At 44.3% G+C, this 16,298-nt stretch overlaps 1 protein-coding gene and 1 long non-coding RNA gene across 4 annotated transcripts; one reads left to right on the top strand and one right to left on the bottom strand.

Annotated features, from left to right (window-relative positions):
* The first annotated feature begins 29 nt into the window (after positions 1 to 29).
* Positions 30 to 7,197, top strand: LOC130577676 (uncharacterized). The gene is made up of 3 exons (XR_008965794.1): positions 30 to 1,925; positions 2,548 to 5,387; positions 6,571 to 7,197. It is a non-coding gene; the product is annotated as an uncharacterized LOC130577676 (long non-coding RNA).
* A 1,526-nt stretch (positions 7,198 to 8,723) lies between these two features.
* Positions 8,724 to 16,298, bottom strand: TIMM9 (translocase of inner mitochondrial membrane 9). Of its 3 annotated transcripts, none has more exons than XM_057373229.1 (4): positions 16,256 to 16,298; positions 11,889 to 11,949; positions 11,465 to 11,560; positions 8,724 to 9,215 (listed from the first exon to the last, which is right to left on the bottom strand). In XM_057373229.1, the coding sequence occupies exons 2-4, from the start codon at positions 11,925 to 11,927 to the stop codon at positions 9,081 to 9,083; spliced, it is 270 nt and encodes an 89-aa protein (XP_057229212.1). In that variant the 5' UTR covers positions 11,928 to 11,949; positions 16,256 to 16,298; the 3' UTR covers positions 8,724 to 9,080. The 3 variants fall into 3 exon arrangements, with proteins under 3 accessions (XP_057229212.1, XP_057229211.1, XP_057229213.1); XM_057373228.1 differs by lacking the exon at positions 16,256 to 16,298 and adding an exon at positions 13,056 to 15,363; XM_057373230.1 differs by lacking the exon at positions 16,256 to 16,298 and adding an exon at positions 12,266 to 13,044.

The following is a 16,298-nucleotide window of genomic DNA, read 5'->3' as shown; positions in this document are numbered from 1 at the left end:
KTTYYTKKTTKKTTTTTTKKTKKTTTTTTTTTTTCTTRACACAGAGAAAGGGCACTTATCAAATTTGAAAAGTTATGTCCAATGAAGCATTCAGGTGTTCTAGGGTGATCTTAAAAAAAAAAAAAAAAAAAAAAAAAAAGCAAGTGCACCAAGCAGACATCAGAGTATTATCCAAAAGAACTGAGTAACTGCTGCACTTTCACCGAGCTGTGGGTAACTCTTGGTGAGTAGTTCCTCTTTGTGGAAGCACTTGCTATACAGAACTGCCAAAGTATGTGTTCAGCAATGTGCCCAGTTTTAAAGCTGTAAATGGGACAAAATAAATTGTGAAAGGAAGTGTAGTTGACTGAAAACTACAGTTGTAATAAGTCTTCCACTTTTTATAGGATTTTTGAGCACACAATTATGCAAATGTTTTAATGTTTATTAATGTTTACAGTGGAATTGTGAATAGGTTTTCAGTGGACTATCTTATCCCTTGACAAAAATATTTTGTCTTTTTTCTATGTAATTTCAGAGTTTTTATTTTGTTACAAAAAGACGAAAAAAGAAATATATAACAACAATGAAGTTATTTAACAAGATTTCTAAAGCTGAAATTTTTGTGTAAAATAAGGTATCTTGCAACTTGTTAAATATATTTATTCAGACATTGGATGTTGTATTTTTATGTATTTTTTAAAATATTAATAAAATTGGAAAAAAAAAATTCTAGGTTAGTTCACTCTTTGGACAAAACATCCTTATCAGTTCTGGCTCTTCAGGAGGAGTTATCCAGTAGCCAAGCCTGTACTTCCAATGGGTCTGTCTACATATCCTCCACCACACAGATCTGCCAGCAGGCATCTGGGTTAAGCTAAAACTTTATTTGGAAACTTTGGCAGTCCTAGTACTTAACCTTGTTTGGAGGAACAAAATTTATTGGGTTGCCCTTAAGATGCTTTGTCACAAGTTCTTGTGTTTGCTGTACTGCCGAATAAATTTATATCTCCCAAAGTTGAGATGCACCAATAAAGTAAAGCAACTGTGTGTGCTCTGCCTGTGGATTGTCCCACGGGCAGATGCAGTTTGTAAATAACTCTTCCAAACCCATGTATTTAAAGCAGTTTGCATATACATTATGTATAAAAAGTGATTTTTTTAATCAATTTTTTTATTCATGTTTGTACATTGAAAGGGGGCCTGAGCCCCTTTTTCTGTGTTTAATATGCTGTAGAGTAATAACATAGATGCTCTAGACTGTATATCAGGATATTCTGGTTCCACACGGCAGAAGGTCAGGAGGAAACACTAGTGATGGCGTAGCATTACTAAAATTGATGTTTCTTGAAATTTCATTTTACAACATTTGTCAACTTGTGATTCCAATTCCTTCCATTTTCGCAGAGAATTAAAGAAAAAGTACTCTTGTAAATGCACTTTTTCTGTCTTTTCTTAAGCAAAGCAGAACTATTTCAATGTAAGATAAATATGGAGCTCACTAGACAGCGCTAATAAAGGCCATGTTTTAAACATAGGCTTTATATTCTATTTTTATTTAAGTGATTGTTCTTGTAAATGTCTGGACTTTAACCTAAATAGGAAAGTTAATCTCCATAAATTACTGTAAAGACTTTTTCAGAACTAACTTTTACTGTTAATCTTATAATAGCTACGAATAAAAAGCAATATTCGTTKAAAAGGAAGTAACATGGGTCACATGTTTAATATTTGCAGAAGCAGATCTAAAATCTGGGGAAATAACAGGATTAATCACGTGTTGTGCAGATCTCTGATATCTAACCTGTGTGCACACTGTGAGATCTTGAACAGGCACGGAGGATGGAGGATCTGTGCCTCAAAGTGGATGTTCCCACRTGTGCCCTCAGCTGGCTGCTGCTCCCTGTCTCTTAGGAATGTTTAAAACTCTGCTTGGAAGGCTCCAGGTATGCTCCCATGGAACATGGAAACCCATTCCAGCCCACTGACAGAGAGAACTTGCTCCTTTGCTTCCTCTTGCACCTGCTTCCCTTGCCCTGCTCATCCCAAAACCAACAGCACTAAACCTGCAGGAAAGGTGGGCTTTCTGCCAAGCCACTGGCAAAACTTCCAGCATGTCACTGATTTCCTGGTTTTATCCTTCTGGGAAGGAGCATATCAGTTAGATTATTCACTAGACRTTTGCACTCATTCCCTATGATGTTTAAAATTATCACAGGGATAAGAAGRTTTAACTGGTATCATTGGGCTATCCTGGGTTAAGGCTGAAATCCAGAAGAAACCCTATGATTTAGGGTTTGGAAATCTATGATTTCCAACGCTTCAATAATCCCCTTATTAATGCTTTGTTAAGATAAATCCCAGAGTGTCTTTCACAGGATGAAAGTTTATGCAGTTGAAGACACAGTAATTATGATTATACAGAATTGGGATTTTTTAAAATAAGAGATCAGATATTGCATTTCCAAGAGAAAGCAAAAATAAAACACCCTGGTGGCAGTCTTGTGCTGTCCTCCTGCCTTCTGATCTCCTACAGGTTTTCCTCAAAATAACACTTGTTATTTCCAGCTTCCTTAGGAGGAAAAAAAAAAGTGGGATCCACCACTGTTAAAAAGAACAGGGTTGTAAGAGAATCAGATTCTTCCCTCATTTCCTGCATTTGATACAAAGAACTGTCAGATTTCTGGCAGATATCTTATCTTTGTGTTAGCATATATCTGAAAGATGGAAAAACTTTGAATGTTTCCGTGCAAGGACATAAGGTAAGATTCATTCCCATACTTGTTTGTTTTCACTTTCTTTCCGTCCAGTTTATCAGCTACATTTGTACTAATGAGTTTTGATTTTGTAATGTGAAYGTTTAGCAACACCCTGTTAAATCCCTGCTTGTTTTTGGCTCCTCYGTCAGGTTACTGGTGGCTGAGAAAGTTTCTTCTGCTTAATCAGCCTGAACAGATCAGGCAGGAGAAGCARAGTTGTCAGAACAATAATAACAAGTCATTGTTTTGACAGAGGTTAAGCAGATTTTCAGTAGCAATTATCAGTGAATGAAAAGCATAACAAGGGCAAAGAAATGTGTGACTTCATGAGGATGATGTATCTGACCTTCACAGGGAGCAGCAGAAAAGGTGATGCTTTTGTGCATGCTTGAATCTATTTTTTTAAGGTGCACTATTAGAATAGACAGAATTTTTTTAAATGGTTACATATTCTCATTTTTTGTAGGGGAAGCCATGCAGTAATGGCTACCAAAATTACTCAGGATGGCTTTGATGTGGAGCTGGAAYGAGAATCTGAATCTAAGGATTGTCAACTCCTGTGCCTCAGTCAGAATATCCACTGCTGAGAGAGCCTTCTCTCTCCAGACAGGTTTGTCAACCAGATGGAATATCTCCTTAAAGAAAGCTAATACTTTTATAACATTTTCTTCTTTTCCCCATTAAAAATACTCTTGGATAGCTGAGTCAGCCAAATGGATTTTCTGGGCAGCATTTACTGGAATTCCTTTACAGCAGTAAGTCTAAGAAATGCTGTTGTTTTCTTTTTAAGAAAAGAGCAGGTTTAGTTTGATGTCTTAAAAGAAATCTGACATGAGCCAGGAGCCAGATTTACCAGCTGAAATAAAAGATGAATGTGTTCACAAAAGTATGTTGGGCTGTTKACTTCACTTCTGCCTTTGCAGAAATTATGCACTGAAATCTTCGTTATTTTTCCTTYTCTGTTCTTTGGAGTTTATTATTTGCTGCAGTGTGCAGGATAAAGGTTCTGGAGATGTGGGGAACATAATAAAACAGTGGAACCAAAGGGGATGTTGCCAGAGGCTGAGTCACTGTCATTCCAGGGCTTAGGAAAAGGACATTTTATAATTAGCTCACACTTCTAAGCTACTGCTTGCAAATTTTGAGAAAATCTGTCAYTCTCCCATATTTCCTCACACCAAATAGGATGGGTTTTTAAGAGGTCTCAGAGTTTAAAATAATTCCCCTTTATTAGTTACCACTGAGTAGGTGGGATTTATTTGGGATCTTCTGTTTGCTTTGGAGACCTGTGAGTTCCCCAAATTCCACAAGCATTTATTGGTCCCATCCACTGCTTTGAAGGAATATGTAAATTCAGTTTTTGTGTTCCAGTGCTTTTGGTCTGAATTTGTGTTTGTTTTAGTGCCAGTGAGTAGTGGGGTTTGTGATTAGCCACAGCCCAGTGACAAATACTCACTGTGTTGWCATTTAAAGAAAACTGGAAGGATAAAACAGTATTAATTGTGAAAGCAGATTTTCTAAGAATAGGACTTGTCTAGTGTTGTCTTTGTTTGGAATTTCCTTTTCTACTTATGCTGCTATTCCTGCTCCTTCCCATTGCAGAGAAACCCCAAATTCTGGCTCAAAGCAGGTTGGTTCTGCTTCAGCCCTGCAGCTGTTTACATTGGTTAACACCCTTGTGCTGTTGCTTATCCCATCCCAAGAGTTTTCGAACATGAAGAAGTGTCTTTGTTTGGTGGCACTTGGCTTCAGTTCACCAGCACAGCTCACTCAATGCAGTAACCACAGAAGCTTTGCATCACTTTCTCTGTTTCAGTGTTTTGCCAGCAGAGAAAACCTGCCCTGGAGCTGTGCAGGTGCTTGTCACTCGTGTGTTTAACTCTCACCCTGAGCCTGTTGGTGAGGCACTCACTGCTCTGGGTTGGTTGCTGTGGCTTTGGTGTTGTTTCTCTCCTGCTGTTCAGAACAACCCAACATTTCCATTCCAGCGTTGTCAGTGTCTTCAGCATTTCCTAAACTCCTCCTCTAATCCCTCATCTGGGTACAGCTTGACCCAATTTACCATGTTCCTGCCAGCTCTGCCAGTTTCATAAGGAGGGGTTAGATGTGGAATTTGTATGAAACACTTTGTTATATTGCTYAAGAGTGTTTTTTCTTTCTGTTTTAACAAGACACTTGTTTATGTTTATGTGTATGTGTAGCTTAAAATCATCTCTCTTGATGCTCCTTTATTTCCCTTATGAATAAATAAAGCTATTTTAAAAGGAAAAAAAAAGTGCCCCAAAAACAAAATCCCCAAACCYTTGATTCCTTCTGTGCATGCTCTGTTTCCCACCCTCCTGTGTGCCATTCCAGGAGCTTGGGGGCAGTGGCTGCCCTCAGGTGGGCAGGAGAATCCCTCTCTGATAAGGAAATGTTTTGGCAGTGGTACAGTAAGAGGTACAGTTTTTTCCTGGTCTGTGCAGGTATTTGAATGTGTTTGACTCAGTATGTGAGAGCAGCCTCACTTAATCCTGTGGGAATAATTATGGAATAATGTTATCCACAGGCAGTGCAGGAGTGAGCTGATTTTTGTGACTGTCATTTGGCTGCTGCTGCTGCTGCTGCAGTGCTCCTTGTTTGATCTTCTCTGGAGAATCCTGAACAATGGTGAGAATGTGATTTCTCTCTGGCTTGGAGGCACTTTGCAGCATCCCTGTGCAGGGTAATTCCTCTCTGTGTCTCTGAAGGCTCAGTGGATGTTACATTTAGCCCAGAGCTGGTTTCCTATAAAACCTTTGCTGTTGGGAAGTCCCAGTGCACAGGGATGACACTGCTCACTGCATCCCCTGCAGTGTCCTGCCTGCCCCAGAGCCTTGCTGGAGCTGGGGATGTGCAGGTAAGCAGTGAAATGTGCTGTCTTTTCTTCCAAGTCTTCTGTAAGACATTTTTCTTACATCTCTGAAGAATCACAGAACAGTTTGGATTGGAAGAGACTTACAGATCATCTGCTTCCAGCCCCTCCCGGAGTATCTGTGTGTCTGAGCACGGAGGGTGACCCTGCCCTTTTCCTGATGGCCCAGGATCCGTCCTCCAAGTGCCTTCTGGCGTGACCCAACCACCTCCCCGTGCCTTTTGGCACACCCTGGTGCAACATGGTCAGTAGTACAACAGTTTTGTTTCAAGAAGCACTCAATAATGTATTTTCCCTAATTCAATTCTAATCTAATTTTACAACTGTTAYGGTAAAAATGTTGTACGTGTGCATTTTACCTGACATTTATTGTGAAGAATCTGCTGCTACAAAACACAAAGAAGTGTAAAGTTCAGGTAAAACCTAAAGTTCAAGTTAAAAAGCCTTCTAGTAGTAAGCAGAATTGTAACTTTTTGAGTTCTTTTAATGCTGTCCTCTGGAAATTTAAGGTGCAGACATGAGGCACATTCAGGTGTCACAAGCTCTGATTGCTTTTACAGTTCTTAAGAGTTTGGGCCAGACTCATTCAAGGAATTTCAGAGCTGAGCTTATGGACTCCCTAAGATTTGAACTGGATTCCTCAAATGCCACGTGCTGACTTCCCAACCTAGCTAAGAGAAAAAGCTGAACAAAGAGCTGTTGCTAAGCTCCAGTTCCCACCGTGGGGTATGTCAGAGCACAGAGGATTTGCMTCCTTGCTCTGAAGCCACAGCCACACTCAGTGTTTCACCCACACTCCCTGACAGAGCACTGCAGTCACTCCTTTTCTTGCCTTCCAGCAGAGCTCAGTAGCTGAAGCTCTCAGCAGGGGATTACATAAATTGGGGCTTTGCYTTTATCCTGGAGAGAATTCAAGGAGCCTTTATTATAATCTTCCAGCTGATTGATCTGATGGCTCTGCCAGCACTGCTGCTGTCCCGGGCACTCTGGAACAAGGCTCTCATTTGACCCTTCCTGCTGAAATGGTTCTGGTTTCCGTGGGCTGCCGAGTAATTGTGTGTGTTTCCAGAAGGAAGGATCCGTGTTCCTGTCGCTGCTGCAGTGAGCATCTCCTCCAAATGAGTGTCTGTTTACCAGCTCGGTTTCATTGAGCYGGTTTTTGGCAGGCTGCCCTCCTGCTCCCTCCCACCTCCACTCACTTTTTTCCACAGCTTTCTCAGTACTCCTTCCTCAGCAACATTCCATTTTYCACCCTTTGCTCCCTCTTCCCTCAAAGCTGGGTCCATTCCTGCACCTATTGTGCCTCAGCAAGGTGATTCACCCCCTCGTGACACCCGTTAACAGCATTTAAGAAAATTCTGTTGTCTTTCTGTTAGGGTCCAGAGTAAAACCATAATCCCATTTTTATTATTTATCACTTGGATGCTTTAGTTACCTGAATGCACTTTGTTTCCAAGCTAAAATATATTTGTATCATCTGTATGCACCTGTCATCTGGATTTAAAAGATCACAGCATTTTTTTTGGAGTGAAATGTAGCTTGGACAAAATGGGTTATCCAAACCTGAAAGAGTTAATAAATTACCCTAAGTCCCTCTAAAATTTGCTTAACCTTTTGTTTAGGAAATAGGTCTTAATAAATATTTAAATACATTCCTACCCTGAAATGTGATTTTTTTTTTTTAAAGCCCCCCTCACTTCAGCCCCAAGGTACTTTGTTCAGAAGACATGAAAATCCTCCACTGCCATCAGTTAAAACTCCTCAGGTACTTTTCTGAGCACCTCTCCACATGGAAAATCTGAGTCATGGATTATTTTCAAATGTTTAACAAAAAGAGRGCTGCTTTGAGGAAAGCTTCAGTCTTTACTACGGATTTATTAATTCTAATTGGCTGCAACGTTTGTGGCCTGATTGTAGAAAACAAKCTGTACAGTTTTAGCCTGATATTCCTTTGAAAAAATCTGGAGACTTGCTGCCTTATTTGGGCTGGTTTTTAGCCTTTCCTATTACAGAGTGMGCTCTTCTCCATCTCCAAGGTAACAAGGCACAGGCAAAGTAGGAAAGAGCTGGAATACGAGTACAAAACACAGGATTGTGAGGCTGGAGGATCACACTGGTTCCTTCCACCTTTGCAAGTGGAACAGGGGATTGGGATTTGCACAGGGACAGGGATTCCAGGGAGAGCTGGAGCAGCTTTAAACAACAGCACAGAGAACAGGGTCCAGTGCAAGGGGCAAGGGCTTTGTGCTGCCCTCRGGGGCCAGGAAGCCACAACCGGGACAGCTGAGAGTCTGAGTAGTCAAAGAAAAAGGGAGGAAATGATTCCTTCAAACTGCTGCTGGAAATAAAAAGCTCGATAAGGTAACAACACAAAAGCCTTCCTGCCCTTTCCGTTCCTTGGTGTTGCCTTTCTGTAAMTAACAGAACCTGGCAGCTGACATGAAATAGCTCTGGTTCACTCCTCAACACCTGAAATCTCAAAGTTGGWGATCCTGCTGTTCAGTTCCTGTTGTTGCTGTATTTTATGAGTTAGAACTGAAGCACAGGGTGCCTGTTCACTGTCATTCCCCTGCACCAACRCCCTGACTGCAGGATTTCAGCTGTCAGGATCCTTCCAAAGCACTGCTGTTTCCTAACCCAATCCAGCTGCTTTCCAAACTTCTCTCTGGGCTCACGCAGCAGCAAACAGACACTGCTGTGCAGACCCTGGATTTCCTGCTRGCATGCACACAGACAGAGGAGACTGCAGCGAGCTCAGTGTTTGGAGAGCATCAGGCCAGGAAGTCGGGTTTGGAGGACCCCGTGGCATTCCCTGAGGGGAACAAGGATTGCACAGGAGCTGCCTTAGGCAGAGTGATGCTACTCTGACACTCTGAGCCTCGTAAATGACAGTGTGAGGCACGAGGCAAAGTTAACCTGGGGCAAGGCTGGCAGGGCACCCCTGCCTGAGCTCCCTCTGGCATCTGTCAGTTSCTAAAGCAGCAATGAATGAACAGAACTCTGAAATAGCTGAGCAAAGGGCCCCCAGCAAACAAACACTGCTTTCAAACAGGGTCTCAAAAATGGCTCTTGGGAAAGAACACACACACATGTATGGCTCCCATTAATTTTATTTGAATTAAATAAAAATGTGTATTCCCCATAGTACATTGATTCATCTCAACCACTCTCAGCAAAAGGCAATTGAGCCCTCCCACCACCCCTGAAATTCAGACACCAGTCTGGGCCCTGGGAAARGTTGTATCCGCATCCTTCCCTTGTGGAAACAAACTCCACTGCCAGGCCACCATGACTGAGCTCCTGTTAACCCTTCATGGCTCCCACTGCCTCAGCAGCGCCCACAGCTCTGCTCTGAGCTTCTGGACACACATCCTGACAGCAGGAATCCCCAAATGTGTTCTTGCCCAGGGAACACTGGCACAGCTTCAGTCTGAGCACAGTGCTCTGGTCTAACGAGGTTGGCTGAGCAGTCCTGCCTTGGCTGCCAGAGCCTCRTTCTGCTGGATGTGGTACTCCTGGAATCTCATGGAGATCCTCTGTGTCATCTTTAGATACTTCTGCAGGCAGTTATCTGAACACGTTATCTACAACAAGAGGGAAAGGGAAGGCTTCAGTCAGTGATTAAACCACTTCCCCAACGAGGACCCAAAACATAACAACATACAGGGATTAACAATTAGGCAACTATATCTCATATTGTTAAGTCTTAAGATGAGGGCAGCAGAAAATGTGAAGTTTAGTTTTTGAAGTATGCCTGAAGCATCTGCTAATATCCATTCTCATTTTAAAGTTTCCATAGAAAACACCTTGACCTTGGAGATACCATCCTTTTGTCCTTGGGCTCCTCTTGTGGAATTGAGTAATAGATTTTCAAATAAATAATGAATCTATTAAATTAGTATGTTTTGGTTGAATTCTGTTTACAAACACACACTGATTTAAACAGCCAAATATGATCTACTCTCTGCTAGCTCAGTTTAACCCTTTTTGCCCTTGTTCCCATTAGCTCTAACAGTCTGCTGGTACCTGCTTGATTACCCTTCAGCAGATCCATAAAAGTACATCAGCCAGCTGGAAGGGGAAAAAAATTCTGAGGCCTATTCCATCCATGGTATTTCTTAAATTTTAACTTTTTTTTCTTTACTTAAAAGTGTAGAGAAAGAGTCGTGAGATTATTTCTGAGCTAGAGTTCTACCAATTGCATATTCTGTGCCATGGTTCAAAACCTTGCAATCACTGCAAAAGGTAAAAAATCGGGTAGAAAGGAAAGCTGATCCCTTTTCCTGGGGAAAGCAGAACTTGCTTTGGTGCTGCTCAGTGCAGAGGGGTGAAAATGTCAAAACYCCAGCAGTTCCACACACCACCCAGCACCTGCCCTTCTCCATCCTCGGCCTGGCACCAGCTACAGCCAAACCTGCTGAGCAGGAGCAAAGTCTCCCTAGGAAACAACTCCTGGAACTGCCCCAAGCCTCTGCTGCCAGAGGGAGTGGTGTTTGTGACATGGTGCCTGGGAAGTCCAGACTTGCAGTGGCAACAAATATTTCAGCATGATTCTTCAAAGAATGAGTAAGGAAAGAGCTCAGAAGATGGATTTTTTTCAAGTGTGGAATCCCAAAGGAGATGCACGGAGGTATTAATCTCAATTATTTAATAAGAAACTACCTCCCATAAGAAAGTTTCTTCCCAGTCCCACTGTTAACTGATGGCTCCTGTGCTACCAGACAAAGACTCTATGCAATTCACAGAAGCAAAAAAGTCAGGTCACGATCAAAAAATTGTTTGGGTTGGGAGGAACCTTAAATATCATCTCATTSCAARCCTCTGCCATKGGCAGGGACATCTTCCACTAYACCAGATAGCTMGAAGAATCTAAGACTAKTTATTGCACCTAAATAAWCTTTAATACAGAATAATTATGACCTGTAATGGAATTCCTCTAAAGTAGATGCAGAGAAGATTAGGGAAAGAAGAAATCTGCCTTGGGAAGCTAAGAGAGCTTTGTTCAGGGCAACAGAAGCAAAGCTGAAAGGAGACGTGAGTTTTGCCTGCAGTGAGGARTTAAACTCTGAGGAGGCAGAAAATACAATGGTCAGTTTAAAATTTTAGGGTTTCTTTTTTTCCCCTACMAGCTGAGTCAAGCAAAGGTTATTAGATTTTTAACCAACAATACGATTAGGCTCTGAAGCAGCCTCCCAAAGGTGAGGAGAARCAAAAACATTCAACTAATCTTACAGAGAGCTTAATCTTTTTTTGCAGATGACGACATGAGGGAGCTCCCCGCAGTGCAGGGAAGTGGATTTAACAGCCAGAGCTGTGTTCCCATGACTCTCTACAAAGGAGGAACGTGGGCAGGTAAACAAATATTTCAGCAGGATTCTTCARAGAATGAGATGCAGGCTGTAGGTGGGCAACTTCCATGTCCAGGGAGTTACTATCCATGAGAAGCCACAAGCACCTCCACTGACAGCTCAGGGAATGAAACACATGGAATTGCAGTGAGCAGCCAATACTCAAGGGAGACTGGGCAGATTCTGTGTGTGCAGCACTGACAACCACTTCTGGAATGGTTTTGGTGGGAAAGGACCCTAAAGCCCATCCAGTTCCACCCCACTGCCATGGGCAGGGACACTTTCCACTAGACCTGGCTGCTCCAAGCCCTGCCCAAGCTGGTCTGGAGCACTCACTTGGAAGCAACAAGCCAGACACCCACTCACCACTGAAGGCTGTTGCCTGGCTTTGCAGCCAGTTGAAAGATCAAAACGTTTAACTATCTTCTGAAATTGGAGTGCTGCACAGCAATTCTACCAAATGGTCACTAGAAGCTATTACCTACCTCTTCAGGTTTCACATCTCTGCTAGTGAAATCCTTTATGCAATCCAAGAAGCAATTTTCTGTAAGTTTATTGTATGTGCCAAGAAACTCCTTGAACTGTAAATAAAAGTAGACAATTGAATATTAAAAAATAAAATCTGTGTTAATTTTTCTTACACACAGCTGCATCAGTGACACTAAATCTGAAGGACAAGTCACCAGAAAAATTTACTCTCTCTCAGAAATTTCAAAAAGCTGCTCATACTCAAAATATGCTGTTTGTCAACGGTCACCTGTTTAAATTTTGGTTGTTTTAACTCAGATGGTAACTCAGAGGTTTTGTCTGAGGGAAGTTTTGTCCCTCTCTATGCCCTATAATTTTCATTGTATGTGACAGAGCAGTACAAGACTTTCAAAGCCACCCCTCACAAATGCAGCATCTCACCTGCTTGATCTGATCAGACTCTGATATTTGTCCAGCCATATTCCTCCTGTGACTCAGTCACCTAAAAGTGAGGAGAAAAATCGAGTTTTACMTAAAAAACAAATACCAACTGCAACATTTTACATCAGAATGGAAATGTATGCATCCTTGACGTGTGTTTAAATGCCACCCTGCTAGCAAACTTCTAAGCCATTCGCTCAAAGGGATGTTATCTTTTGAGAATATATCCAGTTAAAAGAACATCTAAGATAACTCCAGGTATGAAACCTTACCAGATCCACCTGTTAATTGCTGTCCTTTAAACACTTGTAAGGTATTTCAAACAGCTAAAATGACTTATAAAATACCATATTTATTTTAAGTGCTGTCAAACTTACAAAATAAACTAAGGCAAGAGCTGGGGAAGAAGCAAAGCCATAACACTTTCTAGTCTTAAAGTTTCAGTGACTTTAGATGTGATCTGTGAAGAGGAAAAAAGGCAAATATAAACTGGCAGTCACTGAGCAAATGCAGCWCAAGGTGCAGGGCCTGGTTTCTGTGTAGCTGCACCAGACACCTGAACTACAACACATGTGGTCACTGACTGTAATGAATAAATACAAGAAAAACACAGAAGAATGGCTTTAAAGGAATGAAACAGACAATAGGAAGAAATAAACAGCCATGAATCCAAGAATTTAAACAAGCATCCTCAACGAAGACTCACATTCCTAATCACATTACTGAACAAGTTAAGGCTTGAAAGCATCTCTGCAGGTTTCCTAGAATACTGAAACCTCGTCTTCCTCATCCCTTAATTTCCATGTTATCTAAGATCTATTATCACAGATGATAATGCAAACTAATCTCATGTGTTGGCAAGAACAAGCTCCTTCACTTTAATTCAACTTGTGGAAGAAAAATGAACACTGAAGTGTGATCCCGGGGGAAAAAGAAAAGCTCATTTAGCCCTTTAGCAAGGGCTAYTTGCAATTAATCTTCTATTACGCTTTGCCAATTTTTGGGCAAGACATTCATGTTTGAGAGGRCTTTAGCTATTGCAGTCTCTCAGCAGGAGGAAGGGAAGGGGGACATAAGCTGCCTGAACATGAACAAAGAGACAGTAACAATTAATTCTGCAACAGAAAGAAAACGAAGCTACTAAAAATAGCACCAGGGAGCTCTCACCAGTGTGAACTCTCCTTGCACCCCCTCCCAGCAGCACACGGATTGTGACATCTGCCTCTTAACATCACACATCTTATCCCTGCACAGGGAACCAATTCAGGGATTGGAGGCCAAAGCCACKGATTCTGGGATGTAAGATGCAAGAATTCCTTATGGGAAGAGGGGTCGCACAGGTTGTTCTGGAGGACAACCTACAGGATACAGTGGTTAAGAAGAAACAAGGTTTCATTCAGGTTGTCACTGAATCACAAACTGGTTTGGGTTGGAAGGGACCTTCAAGCCCGTCTCATTCCACCCTCTGCCATGGGCAGGGACACATTCCACTATCCCAGGGTGCTCTAATCCCCATCCAACCTGGCCTTGGACACTGCCAGGGATGGGGCAGCTTCTGCGGGCAACCTCAGACAGGGCCTCACCACCCTCACAGTCAACAATTCCTTCCCAGTATCCCATCTAACTCTGTCCTCTGTCAGTGCAAAGTGAGTACTCCTTATCCTGTCACCCCACACCCTTGTCCAAAGTCCTTCTCCAGCCTATCTCCTCTATCCCAAACCTCTAATTTGTTTTAGGAGAATGRACGTGCCCTTCACCTGGGATAACAAGTGAGAAGTGATGGCAATTCCACTCTCATCTCTCAGCCTGTGAGAAAACAAGACCAGTGACAGTTCTCTCAGMTCAGGTTAGGTAGATAATTAAACAGAAACTGCAGGGAGGAGGAAAGACTTTTGTCCTCTGCCAAACGCAGGAAGCTCAAAGCTTCAACTGTTGGTGCCATTTTCTCACACTAAGCATTGCTTCAYGATTTGTGTTTATAGCAACCCTGATCTCTGTGTTTCCGTGACTAATTTGGCAAGATTGRAAATGGCAGGTTGAAGCTGTAGTTTCACAAAGCTCTGACACCTGGGAAAGGCTCTGATTTACATCAGCACTGCTGGCACCATCTGATCTGAAGTGCCTGGAGCTCTTGTTCCTGTACAGGTATTTCACACATTCCGCAATGCAGGCAGTGCAATTACACAGCTCTGCTGCTCCTTTAGCTACAAATCACAGCCTTACACCTGAAAATGAGCTACTGAACCTTCACAGGAATGTGCAAATCTGGTTTGTTCTGAAGTGTGGTAAATGTACTATTTCAAGATTTCCGGCTGCTTCCCCCCTTTCCCTCCAACTCTGAAAAAAGCTTAAAAAAGRGTGATGAAAGAGCCCATTCCAGAGCTCAGCACCTCAACCAACCCACCCCAGACCTTCCTACAGAGCTGCTCACACCACTCCTGCACGGTTCAGGTTTAATCCTACAGAGCCTCCAGGACTATTCTCTGGACTAAACATGATTTTAAAAATCAGCATTGCCCTTCTAAACAAGGGTATTCACACTGCAGGAAGCAGAGATCTCTGAATAAACATCTGCTGCAAGGGCCACATGATCTGGGTGTGCAAAATAAAGAATAAAATTATAAGTCAAAAGAATTGTGTCAAGGTAAACTCCCCACAGCCCGGAGAGAAAGTTCTTTTATCATGCGGGATTACTAGGCTACAACTGGATTGACATCAGATTTAAAAGAAGCCCAAACTAATTGATTTAAGGAGGCCAGAGGCATTTAATGAAGTGAGAAAAACAGGGTGAGATGAAAGAAGGGCTGGAGTTGAACAACCAGGTGTAGCTGGTGCACCGGTTGTTGTCATTCACTATCGCCTGGATTTGGCCTGGATCCTGCTCTGGAGGCGTTCAGAGGTAGAAATCTAACACCAAAGGTGAGTCACCAGAGTCGGCCTGACCTCAGGCACCAGGGGAGCCTCTCTGAGCACACTGAACGCGTGTATGGGTRTCTGCCCTGAGAGAAAATACACCTTTTCCCATCAGCATTCTCCTACTTAAGTGAGATCCCACCTGGCCGACACTTCTGAGCCAATAAAATCAAAACCTGAGGATAAAACAACTTCACGTCGAGCTTTATTTTGTCTTTTCACTTCATCCTCCAGTTCTCTCTTCCAAGGGCACCTTGAGTTCTTCTCCCCTCACGAGTCACTCGCTCAGCCAAGCCCCGGCCCAACACCGGGCGCTTTGGGTCCTTAACCCCACCGAGCCGCCTGGCACCGGGAAAAACCACGAACATGAACGGAATTTCCTCATTCATAGTCCTCGGGAGCGCTCCCGGCCTCTCCCGGTACCACAGGAGCGCTCCCGGCTCCTCACGAGCCACGGGAACGCTCCCAGTTCCTCAGAGGCCACAGGAACACTCCCGGTCCTTCACAGGCTCTCCCAAGCACGGGAAGGCTCCCGGTCCCTCACGGGCTCTTCCCAGGCCACGGGAACACTCCCGGTTCTTCACGGGCTCTCCCAGGCCCGGGGAACACTCCCGGTTCCTCAGGGACCCTCAGGAACCCTCCCGGTCCCTCACGGGCTCTCCCAGGCCACAGAAACACTCCCGGTTCTTCACGGTCCCTCAGGAACGCTCCCGGTTCCTCACGGTCCCTCAGGAACGCTCCCGGTTCCTCACGTGCTTTTCCCAGGTCCCGGGAACGCTCCCGGTCCCTCACGGGCTCTCCCAGGCCACAGAAACACTCCCGGCTTCTCAGGGTCCCTCACGGGCTCCCTCAGGAACGCTCCCGGTCCCTCACGGGCTCTCCCAGGCCACAGAAACACTCCCCGTCCCTCACGGGCTCTCCCAGGCCACGAGAACATTCCCGGTCCCTCACGGGCTCTTCCCAGGCCACGGGAATGCTCCCGGTTCCTCAGAGGCCACAGGAACACTCCCGGTCCTTCACGGGCTCTCCCAGGCCACGGGAACGCTCCCGGTTCCTCAGGAACGCTGCCGGTCCCTCATGAGCTCTCCCAGGACACAGGAATACTCCCGGATCCTCAGGATCCCTCAGGAAGGTTCCCGGTCCCTCAGAGGCTCTCCCAGGCCACGGGAACACTCCCGGTTCCTCAGGGTCCCTCAGGAACCCTCCCGGTCCCTCACGTGTTCTTCCCAGGCCCCGGGAACGCTCCCGGTTCCTCACGGACTCTCCCAGGCCCCGGGAACACTCCCGGTTCCTCAGGGTCCCTCAGGAACGTTCCCGGTCCCTCACGGGCTTTCCCAGGCCACACAAACGCTCCCGGTTCCTCAGGGTCCCTCCCGCTCCCTCACGAACGCGCGCCCGTCTCCCCCCTCCCATCCCCCCACCACCGCACGCGCTCCAGGCTCGCGCGCACTCACCGCCCCGCGCGCCGGCCCCGCAGATTCGCCACACGCGCGCGCG

Source organism: Malurus melanocephalus, unplaced genomic scaffold (genome assembly GCF_030028575.1).
Source record: "Malurus melanocephalus ecotype Western Australia unplaced genomic scaffold, MMel_1.1 scaffold_190, whole genome shotgun sequence".
Classification (NCBI taxonomy): Eukaryota; Metazoa; Chordata; class Aves; order Passeriformes; family Maluridae; genus Malurus; species Malurus melanocephalus.
The sequence above is the reverse complement of the archived record's forward strand: the minus strand, read 5'-3'. Positions and strand labels throughout refer to the sequence as shown.